This window comes from Anser cygnoides, chromosome 12 (assembly GCF_040182565.1).
Source record: "Anser cygnoides isolate HZ-2024a breed goose chromosome 12, Taihu_goose_T2T_genome, whole genome shotgun sequence".
Classification (NCBI taxonomy): domain Eukaryota; kingdom Metazoa; phylum Chordata; class Aves; order Anseriformes; family Anatidae; genus Anser; species Anser cygnoides.
The window spans coordinates 13988198-14006950 of record NC_089884.1 but is presented as its reverse complement, the minus strand read 5'-3'; the positions used below and the strand labels follow the sequence as shown (position 1 = coordinate 14006950).

General features: G+C 40.7%; 1 protein-coding gene across 3 annotated transcripts in view; it reads right to left on the bottom strand.

Moving 5' to 3' along the window:
- PHAF1 (phagosome assembly factor 1) overlaps window positions 1-18753 on the bottom strand; it is a 36831-nt gene that overhangs the window by 5501 nt on the left and 12577 nt on the right. For all 3 annotated transcript variants that reach the window (XR_010834633.1, XM_067004687.1, XM_067004688.1), the window contains 11 exons: window positions 18061-18104; window positions 17700-17779; window positions 13024-13118; window positions 10422-10519; window positions 8620-8732; window positions 6114-6247; window positions 5412-5495; window positions 4640-4722; window positions 3835-3878; window positions 1717-1760; window positions 337-395 (listed from right to left, as the gene is read on the bottom strand). Coding sequence is in view for 2 of the 3 variants with exons in the window: in XM_067004687.1 (XP_066860788.1) it covers window positions 337-395; window positions 1717-1760; window positions 3835-3878; window positions 4640-4722; window positions 5412-5495; window positions 6114-6247; window positions 8620-8732; window positions 10422-10519; window positions 13024-13118; window positions 17700-17779; window positions 18061-18104 (878 nt within the window). In the remaining variant the exon portion in view is untranslated. The remainder of the gene's footprint in view (window positions 1-336; window positions 396-1716; window positions 1761-3834; window positions 3879-4639; window positions 4723-5411; window positions 5496-6113; window positions 6248-8619; window positions 8733-10421; window positions 10520-13023; window positions 13119-17699; window positions 17780-18060; window positions 18105-18753) is intronic.

Below are 18753 nucleotides of genomic sequence, written 5' to 3'. Positions count from 1 at the left end.
TGCCGTATGTTCCAGACACTGCAATGCATGATGTCATGCTGCTGAAATGCATGTGCCTACAGTACAAGCAATCTGCACTATTTATTATACATAGAGATACTCCTTTTGTATCTGCTGCTTCGCTCTTCTCTGGATTTTACAGTTCAACAAACTTTGGAAGTGTTTTCATTCTGCACGTCAGCCTTTAACTCCTCTGAGAACAGTTATTTAGTATTGTTAGTGGCCACAAGGTATGAAACTTAAAGAATCCCCAAAGTAATTAGTTCAATATTCTTCTTCTACATAAACTCATCCTGTTATCAGCTCAATCCCTGCCAAGCAAAAGAAACACTTTACCTGTGAAGTACCACTGGCTTCTCTACAGGGTGCCCCAGAAGGTCCTGAATACTGTCCCACTGCAAGGATGTCAAAGACCTTGTGTTAAAATCAGTCACAGGAGATTATTGTTTTTTTAAATCTAGAAACACAGCCACGTATATTTTTGCAACATGCTTGTTTGACAAATAGCATAGAAACTGCATTTACTGAAGTATTTTGTGACTAGAGACATACTCAATAATGGAAACTGTCAGGCCTAGGAAATGCTCTCAAGGTTTTTTTCATCATTTTTGTCCCAAACTAGCTTTAAATTAGAATTACTGTGAAAAATTCTATGGGTCTTATGGCAAAAATGTACCTAGAAAACCTGGTAATATTTCTGACACACCTTAGAGAAAAAGTGTTCTCTAAGCAGCTGTGAGAAACCTCAGCTAAATATCCTTTCACATACCTTTGCAGAGGGAAAAATAGCATCCCTGCTACCTCTCCCAAAAACCTTTCCTTCGTTTAACAGGCAGGTTTGGAAAAGAAGAGGAAAACTGCACTATTTAATGATAAGGAATTTCAAGCAATTTTCATCACTGTAAATAGACTTAATGAAAGCTGAAATTTCACATACAAGATCGAAATAAGTTAAAACACTGATGGATATAAGTAACTCAAATAAAAAAATGGTAGCTTCCCAGTTCCTGACTACTTTTTCGCCCCTCCAGCTTGGGACCCAGAATTCACCAAAGAAATTAAACCCTAGGAGCCAAGAGAACAGAACTGACCCTGGCTGAAGGTTAACTGTAGAGTCACTTCTGAGACAAATTTCTTCAGAATTTTTTCAACTTAAAGAAGCTCTTAAACAGGCAGCAGCAAGTGCCCAGCTGGGAATTTCACCTAGAGTCTGCTGCCCCCAGGAGGTGTCACACTGGCAGTGACATTTTGGTGAGCCCTGCTGCTACCTGAAAAGCAACTCATTACTGGCACTCTTCAGAAGAAAGGACCACCGGACCTTTTTGGTTAGTTACTGCATGTCTTCAAGAGCTACATTAGAAAAGCCCAGCGAAAGTTTTAAGAATGTCTCTTCCAGTTCGTATTCAGCCACCACTTCTGTCACTTCCCTGTATCGCTATACTGTTGTATTTCTACCTGCAGCTATCTTAGAAAGCAGGGTATGCAGTAACTAAGTTTACTCAAAGTGTGTTATTACAAATGCTTTCAATCCCTAAAAGACAACTAAATATTTGAACTACTAAACATACTCGCATTAAGCTTTGGCTGTCGACTTTTCTATTTTAAAACAACATAACACAACTGCTATCATTTCTTCAAATGGCATTGCAAGTCTGATAAAGACCATTTAGGAGGTTTAAGGAAAAAAGGAAAGCATTCAGTTCTGTACAGACTTACCTTGCTGTACGTTGTACACGTTTCAGTCTGTGAATCAGCACTATCTATGAAAGAAAAACAGAACAGCCTTTGTAATTCATGCTCGAACAGTCTCCTGTATAATCCTTTATTTAGGGACATTAGTTCAGATAGAGGGAGACATACAAGCAATACATCGGTTCATATACAAATTTACCAGCATTTACTAGCAATCAAGAGCTGTCATCAGCATTGACTAAATGCTAGATAATGGGATTAAACAAATTTGCCTATTTACAAGTTCCAAGTCCTAATGCTGCGTATGTTTGCATTGTACCATTGCATATAAGAACGTCAGCATGAAAGAAACTACTTCACTGCGCTAAGTGAACACACCTAGCACAAACACTCATCAAGATAACACAGCATGCCACACATCTAGTCCAAACAGTTGCATTTGGAAAGGAGGCTGGCAAAACCGACACCTTGAAGCTAGAGCACCACTCTCTTAAAAACAAAGAGAGCAGAGAGCTTGGGAACTACAGTCCCCAGAATCATTCCTGCAGAAAGAAAAAACCAACCCTGTATCCATTAAAAAACAACCACCACCTGCAGGTGAGGACAGCATCATATTTATGCTTACAGTCTCAAAAATTAGTAGTTTGGTGGTTTCAGAATTGTTTTATACATACATTTGGGGAGCTCTGAATACTGAAAGCATCTTCCTGAAGCAGTAGGAATGAAGCTACACACTGAAGAAGCCAAACATAGCAAATGGTATTTAATTTGATTGAAAGCTCCTCTGTATTTTCCACCCGCTAAATAAACGTGGTCTCCTTATGGTGAAAGTTCAGTGTCTGTGCAACTGAACTCTGTCAAGTTACTGTCTGAAGCTGAGGCACAGAAGGGAGTAAATAAAACTGCATCATGTGCTGCCACCAGATGGAAAAACACGGGCTCTTCCTAAGTCCTGTAACATTCGTTTTTAATCAACCCTTCTGGTCTCTAGCTTATATTCAGGATGCATAATAAGTACAAGACAAACAAAAGACAAAACAAGAACAAAAAAAGAAACAGATGCATTCAGGAGAGCTTCACAGCGATACTTGAGCTGAATAACAATAATAAGAAACACCTTTGAGATATTGCACAATAACCTAAGGGAAAAAAATTAAAAATTGAGCAGAACTTTCATGCTCATCCTCCTTGCTGAACTGCAAGTCAATCTTCACATAAGTCTGCACACACAGACATAGTTTTTCCAGGTTTTTATTCCTCCATGTGCTCACACTGCTGTGACATCCACAGAATTGCATTTTACACAGTTAAGTGCTTTCCGTGAAAGCCACTCAGAGGAAGAGAGCATCCCCTGCCAAACCCTTGCAAGCATCCAGTGTTCCCTGAATAGTCAACACACACATTTTCATAGCACACCTGTTAATTCTTACATTAAAGAAGGCTACCTTGATCACAATCATCCTCAAACAAAGTTCCGCATGCTTTCTTTAGATCACTTCCATGCACAGAGCTGTGCACATCTAAGCATCTTGCTGAATCAGCACCACTGTATCGTAACAGAATTTGGGAGGAGAAAATAATGCTATTTTCTGAGCTTGGACATTTTCGAGTAGGCACTAAGAGACATGCTTTGACCACAGCATGTAAATATATTTTCAATGTTTGTTCTCATTCCCAGCTATACCACTTTTTATTGAATAACAGTTTATATTGAATACCATCAATAAACCTTTCAAGAGTGATTAGCACATCATTAAAAAATTAACAATGGAATGGACTGACCAGCTCAGATTAACACTGCCTTACAGAGCTTCTGAGTCCCTCGGTACAAGGTAACTGATTTGAGCAAAGCAGAGTGGCAGCATCACAGAAAATTAGTGATGTTGTATAGTGAATACCCGTATGATCCATGTAAGTGAACAAGGTTGCATAAGTAAAAATCAGAAAATTGCTGAACTCTTCCTGAAGTATTTTTCACTTTAAGAACAAGAAAACACGCCCCAAAACCTAAAATCTCTCTTCTGTCTCACTATTGACATCCTCTGATAATCAAGAATGCATTAGAAATTAAAACTGATCATAACTCCCTCTTTGTTTGGTGGCACACGTCCCCTGAGGCTGGACAGCAGCTGGCCTACTCACCTCGCTTAATGACTAGCGGAATCTTGAATTCACAGCGGTGGTAGCTAAAAAGAACAAATCATAAAGCTATCAGAAAGCAGAAGAGCCAACACAAACTACAAAGCACAAACTTAGAGCTCTTAATAAACCAGCTAAATTAAAAGTCACATGCATAATAAAATGAAAAGGATAGTCAAGAGTATCAGATGAAGAAGAAAAATTGCCATTTCTATTTTCTACATCAAAAAAGCCATCAGCCTGGGAATGTCCTAGCACAATTTTCTAAAGGATACAAAAGATCCTTCAGCACAAATTGCTCTCTTTACACAGACTTGATGGACAAGTACTCAGCTTAGAAAAAGTACTGCAGATTTCTCTAACACTAATGCTCAACTGCCTGAAAATATGTTCTCTTTGTTCAGGCATCCAATCACTTATTCCTTAACTCATATGCCTCTTCTAAAGAGTTTTCATTTGAAAAGAACTGAGAATATGCTGGTCAGATGCATAAGAGGGAAAAATAACTTGAAAACTCTGAGCACTGACTGGAACAACATCAAGAAAAAGAAGCACATTACCTACCAGTAATACTAGACGCTATAGTTGGATCAAGAACTACTTGAGAACATACTTGGCAACATAAACACATTTAAATGTAAGAAAATAGTAGTAAAAACATGCTAATAATGATGGCTGAAAACCCCGCTGGTTACCAGGTATACCAAAGGCACTGGGGCAAAAATACAGGACCTCTCTAAAATGAGTATAAAGTTTCCTTTCCTAATGTTTTAAAACACTCTTTAACAGATCCATTCTTTACACTCACATGTTAAAGTTGTAATGACCAGGATAATTCGTATGCAGGACAAATTTCTTCACCTTGTGAGTGTTTGCATCAAAGAGAATATCCTGTTGAAGAAAAAGGCAGACATATGAAGCCAGTTGGAAAGAAAAAGGTGGCTTTCCCCAACTACCCTGAGATGAGTTACAATAGCATCTGCATAAAGTGATAAGTATCAATCCTACTTGAACCAAGTGGAATTGTGAAAAGTAGAATTTGGGAATGAGATTTTTTTTATAAATTCAAATAAACACACACTTCTTCCAGTACTCAATCACGACTGCAGTTTCATTTGCTCATGTTGGCTATTCTCTAAGGAGGTCTTGTCTTTCTGCTTATTATTTACACCAATGTATACTACAGTAAGGAGGGACATAAAGGTTGAGCTACATCCCACAGCTCTGCAAGCTTTCACAGGTAGTATTCTGGCACACCTATTTCAGTTCTACAGGACAAGAGCGTGCCTTTCAGAAACAAGAACTCAGCTACCTATGCATCAAGCATGGCAGGAGGAGAAAACCAAAAGAGAACACCAAAGCACAAGCACAAAGAGCCCTCCACCCACTGCTGGATATGACAAAATGTTACTGATTGAATTCACAAGCACTAGAAAAAGTTAGTCGTGTTTTTCTTAATCCAGAGATTCCTACAGCAGCAAGAGTTTCAGTTTCCCCACAGTTTTTGGCATTCTGAAGCAGTTGCTGTGTAGCGGAATCAGAACGTCGCATGCATTTGTTTAGGGAAGCTTCCCACTCACCACTCCAAGCGTGAAGTAATTGAAGAAGTAGTCATTGCACTTTGATGGGACCTGCTTATGGGGCGAGGGTGAATGGATTTTCATCTGCAAGAAACATTTTTCAGATGTATTTAAAAAGGCTCACAAATACAAACGCCACTAACAATACCCCTACACTCAAACTATTGCCATAACCTCATTTCAACACCCAAGCCCTTCTTCAAAAATATAAGACACTGTGCTTAATGACAAGGCCCCTGGCTGGTTGCAGAGGTACACCACATCAGATTTATCTTTTTAGTTATTGGAAGTAAAAGGATTACTCATATGTTATCATAAAAACATCAGAAAAGGATCAAAATATATGCTAAAGTTATTTTAAATGAAACGTTTAAAAATAAACCGCGCACTTGCTATGGCTTATTTGGATAGAAACATTTCCATTTTTATCAATTTTCAAATCAGTTAAAATGTTGCAAATGACAGATTATGTATTTGATTTTTAAAATTTAAACAGATTTGCATTGATTTAGCTTAAAATGCTTTTTAATACCAAGTCGTGTAAACGTTCACTCTGGTCTATTACATGTCAAATGAATTGCTCAGAATCTGCGCTACATGGCAATTTAACTTCGCTGGCCTTGCAAAACCCAGGCCCTGTGATTAAACAGACATTATTGAAGAGAGACGAAGTCCTCTCTCTGCGTGAATGAATTTCCTTACCTTATCTTCGGACTTGTAGAAGACTTTGTGCGGAGACCCCAGAGTGCTCAGCACATCCTGGCACGAATCACCGAAGTACACGCACCGCTCAAATACCCGCATCTTGGCATCGGCTAAAACACCTGGGCCACAACCTGAGGAACAGAAAGCGACTCAAAAGTCATCCTGCCTGATCACAGAATGCATCAACAAATCAACAATAAAAGCTTAACATTATTTTCTTTATCACAAACCAAACAGCTGCATTCTTTAAACAATGTTGTCAAAATAAGTGTAACCCTTTATTTTACAAGGGCTCAAACACAGTGAAATATTTCTTATCACAGTGATGTATTTGCTGACTGTTGCACAGATCCTCTTCTGTCCTGGTTCCAGCTAGGATAGAGTTAATTTTCCTCCTAGTAGCTGGTAGGGTGCTATGGTTTGGATTAGGATGAGAAGAGTATTGATAACACGCTGATGTTTTAATTGTTGCAGAGCAGTGCTTACGCTAAGCCAAGGACTTTCCAGCTTCTCGCTCTGTCCTGCCAGCGGGCAGGCTGGGGGTGCAGCAGGAGCTGGGAGGGGACAGACCCAGGACAGCTGACCCAAACTGGCCAGAGGGGTATTCCATACCATATGGCATCATGCTAAACAACATCTAGGGGTGGCTAGCCGGGATGGGGGGCCGGCTGCTTGGGGATAGGCTGGGCATCGGTCAGCGGGTGGTGAGCAATGGCATTGTGCATCACTTGTTTCGTACACATTATTAGTAGTAGTATGTGTATCATTATTATTATTATTATTTTCCTGTCTTAATAAACTGTCTTCATCTCAACCCACAGGCTTCACTTTCCCGTTTCTCTCCCCCATCCCAGAGAGGGAGGGGGGAGGGTGAGCGAACGGCTGTGTGGTGTTTAGCTGCCGGCCGGGTTAAACCACAACAGCATCTTAACCTCCAGCTTCAGCAATGTTGTCTTCACTTCCCTGCCATTCAAACACTGACTTTTTCCTAATCAGTGAGTCTCAATTTCATCATCTGGTTATCAGCAGTAAGTACCAAGAATTATTTCCATCTCCTCACAACACTGAATTTTAGCAGCCAGAGTTGCGTTCTCAAAGCTATAAAGTGGCGTGTAATCTAAGCACCTTCCACAGCAGCTAAAAAAGTAAAGCCCATAAAATGAAATTCCTCATCCATATCGACTGCATGAGAGAACAGACATTCTTTACTGAAGGTTCCCATAGCTCATTAACCCAATATCAAGTGTGTTCCTACACAAATAATGTATTAAGAATTGATCTTACTGAACTGCTATTTCATAGATGAACGGCTGACAAATGTTGCTAGATGTTAAGAAATGGAAAGACCTTACAGTTTGCGACCCCATTTGCTTTCAGGAACGTAGCATCTTACTAGAATGCACATACAAGCACGCAGCAATTAATGCAAAATACAGGATGTGCTCTCAATGCACATTGAGCTTTTCTTGCTATATATTATTCATGTAGTTATTTCCCAAATACAATAAATCAGAAAAATGTGACTGAGTCATCCTTGACTTTTTAAGCACGAGTTACTTCAAGTGAAAGTATTTCCAGAGAAGCTTATGCTAGAAGGTGTGTGGCATGTTCTACAAAGGGGTTCCTGCAAACCTCTGCAAGACAGGAACACCACATGCCAAGATGGTCTCATTTCAGTTTTTACTCTGAGCATTGGTGTTGTATTTTAGTACACTGTTCAATGACAACATTTCCTTAAAGCTGCACATGTATACGTGTATGTGAACAAAACTTGATTCTCTACCTTAGAACTGGTCCAATTTCTGAAAAATCATTTACATTATTATGATACTATAGCTAACTCCTGCCCTAGCACATGAGGATAGATGTTCCTTTTTCTTAAAAAAAGAACAAAAAAACAAACAAACAAAAAAAAAAACATTGCCAAGTCTCGAGTTACAGTCACTGAACAAGGCTCCCTTGCAGGCATTATGCCTTTCCCTAATTTTGAAGGCCCGCCAGCCCCTAGAAGCATATACAAGGACAAGCTACTCATCAGCCTCTGTCACTCTCACTGCTGTCTCCTACAGCTAATGAAAACTGAATTGAATTCAAAGTGCAGTCTAAGGCTGCAGCAGCAATACGCCTCTTGCTGGCATTTTTGAAAGCCTTCCAAAATTAATCACAAAAATATCCACATATACAGCTCAGTGGAATCTCAGAAGATGCACGTATACACAATGTTTCTTCACTTCTAATGGTTTTTCCAGCAATGTACTTGCATTTTTATTCTTCACATACACTTGGAGACCACCACGGTGAACAGACACTAATGACCAGGGCCCAGGAAACATGGCAGCAGGCAAATTCACCTCCACAGAGTTTTGTTTTGTTTCCAAGAGTTCAAAATTAAGTATATAAGAACACTTTGAAACCACCCATGGAAATATCACAAATATCCTATGCTTAACCCCTCTTTTCCTTAGGGGAGGAAGCAGCTCCATGTTCTGAGTGTCACCGGTACCTGCAGTGAGTAGGCGAAGCCGTAAACCTGAGGGTCCAGTCCCATCTCTCAGCACATCGACGTTCTCGGCGTACACATTACCAAGGAAACAGCTGAGGGGCATCAAGGGAGCCCTGAAACCAATCACACAAAGATGCATATAAGACTCCATCTTCAAACTTTCCATTAGCGAGCTGATGGGGGTTCACTGGAACGGAGCACATTAATTTTGACAAAACAGCATTTAACTCAGAATGAAGATTACAAGTTATATTAAACACAAGGATCAGAAATCCTAGAGAAAGAAGAACTACTACCAGGCAGGATTCAAATACAGGACCTTTACATTTGAAGAAAAAAACCCAGCAAGTTTCAAAGACTCCAGAAATTACAGAAACTATATCTAGCCTTTGGAAAGCCCCCCCAAAGATGTGTCATTTCAGACTTTTCTCAGGAAAACAGAAGTTCCCTAGTGTTTTGTTTGTTTTTTAAAGATACCTATCGCTTGAAGTAGGCATGTGACCCAAATGTGGCAGAAGCCCCTTCACCACAATGGTCTCACTGCACTTGGCAAGGTACTTCACAGCCCAGAACGTGAAAGCAGCTTGTGCAGATAACCCTAAATAATCATGTTGCTTTACTGGGACAGTTCTCATTTTAATTCAATTACAATAACATTTGAGAAAACTGTCACAGCAACAAGCGAGATATTTTCAATCGAACAGCTGCTTGTTTTACGCACTAGTTTGACATGACTTTCTCCTCTACATGAATGAATGACCTGGCCAGAAGGCAGGCTTGGAGCTCGCACACACCAACGCCCCTGAGACAGTCAGCACTTGCACGAAAGCCCAGCGTGGGACGGATGAGCACAGACAACAGTTTTCTGAAGTGCACTTCTGTCTCATTAGGAGATGCTGTCTGTGTAAATAAGGTTCCCTCCCTCCTTAGCAGTCATCTGCTGATGTGCTAACCTCCTCTTGCCTTTAAATCACAACCATCTCTCCAAAATGTACCACCGTAACACTTCAGGTATTGTAAACTCTTCCTTTTGGTTTACAAGAAGTCCTTGAGTAAGAAACCCCAGCAACGATGTTTTTAGAGAGAGCAAAACATCAAATACTGTACCATAAATTACTGCTTAGAAGAAGACAGAATGCAATGCCTTCAAAATACTGTGTTCAAATGCAAACACTCCGTTAATGCATTAAGGCACGAAGGTTAATCTCCTCAGAACAGTAAGCTCAGTCAGGTAGTGGCACAGATATAGAATGTATGACAAAGACATAAAATATGCAGCAGATTTTACACATGCCTTCAGTCTGAAGATACGGTTTATTTTTATATAGCAAGAGAGTTTAACCCATGGCAGGACCCTGCCATGACACACCCCATACCAATACACTACAAAACAACTCACCACCTACCACGCAGGTTTGATTTGTCTAGGGATAGGTCATAAGCATGCAAACAAAACACAGAGCAAGAATAATCTAGCCTCATCTCTTTCTGGATTCGCTGTATTTCCTCCTTCGCCTCGTGAATTGATTTTCAGTTCAGCTCAGTTAGCCTACAGTAGCTGAGCCAAGCTGGTATTACAGCACCAAAAATCAAACCAGCACTCGATTACAAGGCTGGAGGACAATCCCTCTGGAAATTAGAAATACACTGGTATCTAAAGGCATTCTGCACGCTGCAGAATTCACAAAAGACCCAAACTGAACCAAGGATGTAATTACATTTAGCATTTGCAAAACCCTAGCTAAATGAGGAAGAAAGAGCACACTGTAAATGACCCAAACGCCGTGAGCAGCTGTACGTACTTGGTGTCCTGCAGGCTGTTCCCGTTGTAGATGTACATCCGTTTCACAGTCGCACCGTGCGGAATTTGCAGAGATGCCAGACCATGGGCAAAGTTAGGCTGTGGATACAGAAAATGATTCTTGTTGCGTGACACTATAGATAAAATTCAGGTCAAATATTATCTTGGAACTACGGTATACGCTTATCAACTCAGGTAAGTCTCTAGCCAAAGACACGGGGGTTAAAAAAATAAAAGATTCAACCTTCTACAACTCACTGTTAGTTGACATTACACTACTTCTGGATTCCTAAACTGGGGTGAAATGCTCACTACATTTATCCACCAAGAGATGGCACTAGTTTGTCAATTAGCCATCTGTGTACTGAGAATTCAAGGTTTTTTTGGTTTTATCACTGGCAACTAGCAATAGAAAAGTATTTGTACTGTTAGGCTGTATTTAAGTTCTGAGAAATAAGCTCCTACAGGTAGAACTTGTTTTTTCTCTCCCACTGCGTTAATTTCATCCTTTTAACATTTTTACTGGTTTGTAAAATGCTTTGACCAGATGAACACTTATTCTTTACATAGATTTTCCACTCTCATTATCACCCCATTCTTATACACACCGTTTTGATAGGGATTTAGAGTGCCCTCATCAAACAGAAAGAGTCCCCAAGAAGTCAGATTTGTGCTGCCAGTGCAGAACAAACTGATTTTGTCCCAAGAGACAACAAAAATAGCATGCGTGAGATGCAAACCATTATCCTGGTCAATTTTAGCAGGACATCATGTAAGGATAACGTAAAAATCTGTTCCTAGAGAAAAAAATAACCCAGAGGAATGAGTTTCACTGCTGTAGGTATTTAGAAGGGAACCTCCAACACCTATCAGATCTAGAGATGCTCTGAATTCGATCCTCTGGATTTGCTCTGAACGCAACCACCTCAAAACACGCTAACACCTTTCTAAAGTAGCTGACTGCTAGATACATGGCTCACTTCTTAACAGAAACAGCGAGCAGGCTTTCCATCATCTCCTCCCCTGCAGATCGTTACTAATTATATCAAAACCCCAAGGTTTTTTTCTCCAGATTTTTTTTCTTTTACATAGGCAAAGACTATGCTGCTTTAACTAGTTTTGCATTCCTACTTGACCCTCTCTAAACTTGAAAGATTTTTACATCTGCAATTCTCATTTCACTCTTTATTCAGCCTGTCCTAACTGTTGTCTCTGAAGAGCTCTACACATGGTCTTCTTCCCTGTGGACTGTTTTACACTACCCTGTTTTCAAACCTTTTCTATCCAACTATTTCTATCTGTTTTCAATCTTGAGAATTCTGATTTTCACTGTGTGAACAACATTTTTACTAACCACATTTAAATGACTAGATAAATAATTTTCTCCAATATTTTGACAGGTAGAAAGAACTGGATCATCCCCAAGCACCACAACACATCCCCCTCAAAGCATATTTGTACCATGCTTTCTGTAACCATCCTTCATTATTTTCTTAGTCAATTGAAGCACCTACCACATCAAGACTCAGAGATGCAATGGCTAGAATTGATTCTAGTAACTTTTTTATACATCTTTTCAAATCTTTGATATAACAACTGACTGTCTTTGCAGCTCAGCCATTTCACTCAGAGATGCCCTTGCAAGTCTTGAGTGAAAAGCTTCTACTTGGTTGGGATGTTCGTTCTTTTTGCTTTATCACTAGGTTTCAGCTTACCTTCTAGCATTTCTGAACCCAACTGACCTTTGCTACTGCTAAATGGTAACTTTCCCTAAACATCTCCCTGCTCTCTGGTATGCTGAAACAATTTCTAAAGCACCAGGCTGTGACATGAAAACACATGCCATCATGTTGCTTGATTTCCCCCCACTTGTTTTTGACTCTGTTTCTGTTCCTCTGTTTATTACTAGTACCATACTGCAAACATTCTTTTTGAACTGATGAGCATAGGTAATACAACAAATTGTTTACAGCCTCATATAAAACAAGTTATACGCACATTTTCATTAGTACAGGTGGAAATCACAGAAGACCTGTACTTGTTTCCACTATAGACAGTGATTTGCAAAGATTTCAGAGAGCACAGTAGCACATTCAATCATTCAGTAACTCATCCAAACATTTGGTGAACATGCAAACAGGCATTACAAATAAAGCTCATTCACTTGGCTTTCTAAAAACACTCGTACTGAAGGACACTTAAGATGAAGACAGATTTTATGAACTCTACCCTAGTTTTGTTGCATAATCACTTTGATGAGATTCAAAAATATCTGATAAAAGAACAGCCCTCGATTAGATTGCTTAATATTTATGTATTTACATAGAGAGTGCTCGTATTTTTAGAAGGCTCCTTTCAACAACAGAATTGCTAGTCCCGGTGCATGATGCAAGCAAGACCTCTAAGCATATGCCTCCTGCTAAAAGAAGGAAAACATTTAACTTCAAAATGATCACACAGCATGAATAAGAGCACAACTAAGGAGTTAAATTCCTTCCAAATTACTGGCTTCTTTTGCTCACAGGCTAGACACGCTGTAGGTGATATTTTGCAAGTAGCGTAGAGGCAAAAAGACTACCCATTAACCAAGAATGATTGCTGACCTCGTACTTCGGAGTTTCAGTCCAGGAGTCTAACTGAAAAGAAAACGATAGTCCTCTGAAATTGAGGTGAAAGAGCTGCTCAGCTGAATTATACACTAAAAAGGAAAAAGAAAGGAAAACCAGAGTTACGAAAATAAACAAAAAACTCCCCAGTTCAGATTTAACAGCGCTTTCATCAGGTCAATGAATTTACCAGATCTCAACATGTGGGAAGAACAGTTACACAGGACAATAGCTGGTTTGCTTTTAATCTGCTGCAGTAGAAACACAGCTATAAGAACCTCAAATTCATTAAAATAAGAGCTGCCTATGTAAGCCCGTGGGCATTAACATGTCTCTAACAATTCAGTTATACAGTGCAACACAATCAGTCACACCTTAACATCCCTAAAACAGTTTAAGCAGCTAAACATCTCTGTTTGCTGTGGTGTGAAACACTTGTACAACACTGACCAAGAGGTCTTTCAGACAGATGTGCCCAGAACATTGAGAAATTCAGGATTTCACATCACTGGGAAGCAAGGTGCTGGGGGGGAGCTCACAGGTGCCTGTACCACAGGGAGCTCCAGGTCCCGTGCCCCAGTTCAGCTAGCTGTCTTCCCCAGTAAGACAGCACTGGGAGGAAGTGGTTCTGACACACAGGTTCTAGGCCATTTACGACGATAATTAAAAATAGCATCATCAGAAACACCTGCCAATAGGCCAGCTTTTACAGAGAACAGTAATAAATTAGAACGCACAGGCTCCCAGCTGTCATCACATCATGAGATGTCCCAATTTACTGCAATAAATTGCTCAACATCATCTATAAACAGCAAAGAAAGTCACCCCAGTGTTTACTTTAAGAAGACATACTGGCTTGTGAGACTGGAAAACTGAGAGACGATCCCAGGGGACTGGGAGCCTGGGAACAGATTTGGGATTGATGCTACCAAACTTCAACCTGTCCCTGGTAGCTGCTGGGAGGGACACAGTGCTCCTCTGACACACGAGCTGGTTCATTTGCAAAACCATTTGAAAACACCAGAGGCAAAAAAAAAATAAATAAAAGAGAAACACTCCAAGAGAAGCTCCTTTCTTCCACTTTACCAAAGGAAATTGGTTCACTATTCTTCCCCCCCCCCCCCGCCTTTTTCACATTTAAGAAAACACAGCAGTTCATCATTTACAGAGAAAATTCATTCCACTGTGGCTTTTTTATTATTATTTTTAAACAAAGTGGCTTTTAAATGTTCAGCTTCAGAGACATGTCACAAGATATCTGGATGATGCCAGACTGCCCAGATAGAAACATAATGGTTAGGCAATAGGCATTAAGCTTTCAAAAGTCATCATTTGCCTTTTCTGCAGAATGTGCTGGTTAAGAGCATTTTCCCTGCCTGTCACTCCCATCAGAACGTGTGGGGAGAGGGAAATGTTTTGATCTGCAGGAAAATTACACAAATCTCTCATGTGATAAATTATGATGCATCTTTTCCAAAGCCCACAGCCAGCTGGAGAAGTGTTTTTCCCCTAGTCATGCCAAGTGTGATATCTGATTATACAAATCGCATCAGTTCCCATCCCCTGCAATGTTTGTTGATGTTTAGGTTTAAAGGGCAAGGAACTTTTTAATCCCTAAGATGTTGTCTCGTGTGTCCCTCAAGACCTTATGTCACAACAACCTATGCTGCTTTTTTGCTGGTGGTGGGTTTTTTGGACTTACTGCACAGGTCCCCCGCAGCCTAATTCTGCTAAAAATAGCTGACGGAAGCAAAAGGCCCGCTGCTTTGCTGCTGCACTCCAGGCAGCGAAGGGGAGGGAGTTTGCCTTCCAGGAAAGCAGCAGAGTGTGAGCAGCTGGGAAAAGTTTCCGTGGAGCTGGATGGGACAAACAACAGCTATCAGCAAGCCTGAGGATCAGAGACAGTCCCGATAAAAGCAGAGGCAGATCCCACAGCCAAGTCCCACTGGTGTCAAGCACAAGGCTCTTCTGGCACCCCAGGAGAGCCCAGGCGACCTCTGAAGTCTCAGTGAGTTTTACAGAGCTGGAAATCGGGACCCTCCCCTGCTCCTTGCGAGGCCGCAGCAGCAGGAGGGAAGGATGTTTTCTTTCTCCTCATGACTTCGGCTCAATCCCACAACCCTTACCCGTGCTGAACAGCGCTCGGGCGAGGAGCCACCTCCACGAGGACGCAGAACAGGATGTGATTTCAACAGAGCCACTGGCAAGAGCAACTGCTCCCCAGCAGGAGCTCGGGTCAGAAGACCACGGAAGGAAGATGGAAAAGTGGAATAAAGTCTTGGCTTTGACGGAGCTATTGACCTCCAGAGTGCTCATATTTCAATCAGCTCCATGGCAAAGACACTGCAACTTTTCATACTAACGTTATCCAAAAGGTAATGAAGGCGGTTACAATTTTTCTGATGACTTTTCTTTTTTTTAAAACCACTGATTTGGCAAAACCAAAACTGCTCACTAAAGGTTTCAACACAAAACTGTTGCTAACCTTTTGAAATATGTTTTGAAACCATCACTGTGTCCTGTGGCAGGAAAGTTCTGCTGCAACCACTTGGGTTTTAAGTGAAAGACGACATTTTGTTATGAAATTCTAGTGGATGTTAATGCACAGAGATAAACAGTGAAATACTTTCAAAGTTAAAGGGCCTGCATTGTTTTTTGGGGGGATGATGAACACATTTGAGGGGAGTAACAGTACAAAGAAGAGGAGAGAGATGGCTATGCCATAAAGACTGACATTTTGTATTCGTGTCACATTAAGATGGGGATAAGTTTCTCTTCCCACCTTTCTCCCCAAACCAACTCAAGTTTTTTTGGGGCATCAAAACACCATCATCCTTCCCACATGCTGAAAACTATTGTTTGTTTTGGTTTGCTTCTCTTTTCATGTTTCAGAAAACAGAGGAAAAAATTGACCAAAAATTCATACTACATGATACAGTTCAAACACTGTTCATTGTCAGACTACTTACTGCAGAGCACTTACTCCAGCTAAGTAGGTTGTTAATAAAATACTGAATTTTCAGAGAGACACTGAACAAGCCTTTGCACTAGTGAAATGGTACTTGAAGCCAACAGCTTAAACACGCTTTCATAGGTACACATCTCCAGACGAAGACCACCATCTGATGAAGTATGCGTGTAAGTTCTCTTAATTGAATGACAGGTGTACAAGATCTGACAAACTCTAGAGTAGGACACATGATGCCAAACTACATTTAAGTGCTTATATACCATTTTAATGCAGGAATAAAACATATTATTCCTATCATAAACAATGCTTACAGCTGGAGTAAGCTGTAGCGTTTTTTTATGGTTCTTAATATCACAACTCTGCAAGCGCTTTCTCCTCTAAATATTTGCAAATAAATCATTGACAGATTATAATTTTAATTTGTTCTCTGACAAAGAAAAGGAGCCGCTTTTACCCTGCCTCAACTCAACCTAAGTTCTTGTACATACTACCTCTGTAATAGCTGACTGTAGCTCTTAGAGTTCCTGCCCAAGAGGAAACGCTAAGATCACAACTGAAGTGAAATTTAAAAAGGCTGCTCTGGTCCTTGGAGTATTATGCCCTGCAATCTTCCAAACTTCATTTATCTCAATCTGATATTCAGCTACTACAGCAGGCTTTTATGCAATGATATTACTTGAGCCACATGACTCTCCACAGTTATTAAACCCCGTTCTGCGATGTGCAAGAACTGCCTGCAGAGAACAGGCACGGACTGGCTATGCAGCCGCCATCAATCAGAAGGAATGCCAGCCTATTTGGGGTCACCTCGGCTACTGCAAATGGACCCAGTTAAGCTAAAAATAGGAAAAGATGCTCTAAAAAGGGTATCTCAACTACATGGAGTTAATCTTTCTTGTTATGCCAGTTTGACTCCATTTCTTGAAGGATCCTGAGCAGTTTAATTACAAATATCCTCTCCTTCAGAGTTTCACTGTTTATTTTCATCACCTAACAAAGCCCTGAAACAAACTCTAAATTTTCACACGTGAACAGGGAGCTTAAAGAAAGCACTTCTCCTGCTACAGAGGTGGTGAAAAGCCAAATATCTCCACAAGAGCCACTGTAGGTTCAAGTCAGGTTAATCAAACTTGTCCTGCTTCTGGTCACGCTGAGCCTGGGTTGGCTGCAAACCTCCCCAGTGCTCCCAGTAACAGGAAAGAGGTGCAGGGAGATGCAAACCAGTTACACACAGGCTCAGACTTGATCCCAGCCTAGGAGGAATATCACCATGTTCTCAGAGCACAGAGCCTGAGCAAGCAGTCCTGGCCAGCTCTGCGTCTGTATGTTCATGGTATACTTAATCCCTAAGGCCACTTGAGAGCAGACCACATGTAAGAATGTGTAAAAACACCAGCACCACAGCTCTGAGTTCTCCGGCACTGGCAGTTCAAGACAAATCACTAGTGGTATCTGAGAGCAGCCTTGTGTGCCAACGACTCTATGCCTCACCATTCCACTTAAATATATTGTACATTGAACTGTGACTCATTTTATATGCTAACCCAGCAATATGAACATGACTGCTCTGGAACACAGCTTCAAGTCATTTGGCAACTGAAGTCTCCACACATTCCTCCAGGCAGACTTACAGGCAAGACTTTATAGGAAGAGGTCTGTCGATGCAGGTGTACTTCTCATTCTCAGAAATGTTTTGGCTTACCTCCTGGATGCGTTGCTCCAAATGACTGATCAATTTGTTCTATGGTGGGAGCAATTGCCTGAGAGTTAAAATGGACACCACTGAAAAAGAAAAAACGAATCTGCCTTAAGGGTACGAAATGGATGCTCTAAGCGTTTACTAATGGTAATACCACGTTTAAATGGGAGGAAGGCTCCAAGACTGAAGGAAAAGATTAAGCTGGTAATTTAACTTTCTTGAACACAGCACTTGGTTATCTACACTTTGACAGTTATTTTGTTTTCCTAAAAAGAATGATTGAAAAATAAATTTAGGATGAAAAAAGGAGGGAAACTAGTCACTGTAATTAAAAATAGATCACAGGAAGTTTTAAATCGCTTACCAGTATTTTAACTTCACCTTAGTCAAGTCATAAACTTCAATCACCTGAAACAGGAAACAAACATTACTGTGTTTGCAAATTGTAACAGGGCAAATAAGCAAGACTAGCTAACAACTCTGCTAGGATCAATGACACTGACAGAGACAAAACTCCAAAACCTGATTTAGCAACTGCACATCTGAAACAAGTCCTGAAGAACAACTACAGGCTCAGTGCAGTCTGTCTGGACCCTGCGCAGATCAGTGTTGATTTGCAGACAGTTTTTTCACTAGCATAGCAGCATCTTGCTTTCTGCACAGATTTCTCTTATGCAAGATCAAAGGTGAGTGAATTAGGGGGATCCTCGAATTCGGGGATTCTATAAGGAATACCAAGCAGTAGGCCATTCTCTGGGTTACTCTTACTACCCCGAAGAATACCTGTACCGGGTAGCAAGTGCTAGTGCTGACTGCACTGTTTCAACTTTCCCACTCCTTTTCTTTAGAGAACAGTTAACCCAGCAAAGCCAAGTGGTCACATTCCATTTCAACACTAGGCAGAGAGATACCCAGCAACCTCCCCAAGCATGGCAAAAAATCCAGAGAGCAGTCCATAAGCAACCAAAGACCCAATACCTACTTCTGATCTTTATTAAATATTTTACACTCTATTGAATATGCCAGAGTGCTCCCCTGGAGACAGTAGCAGTAATGT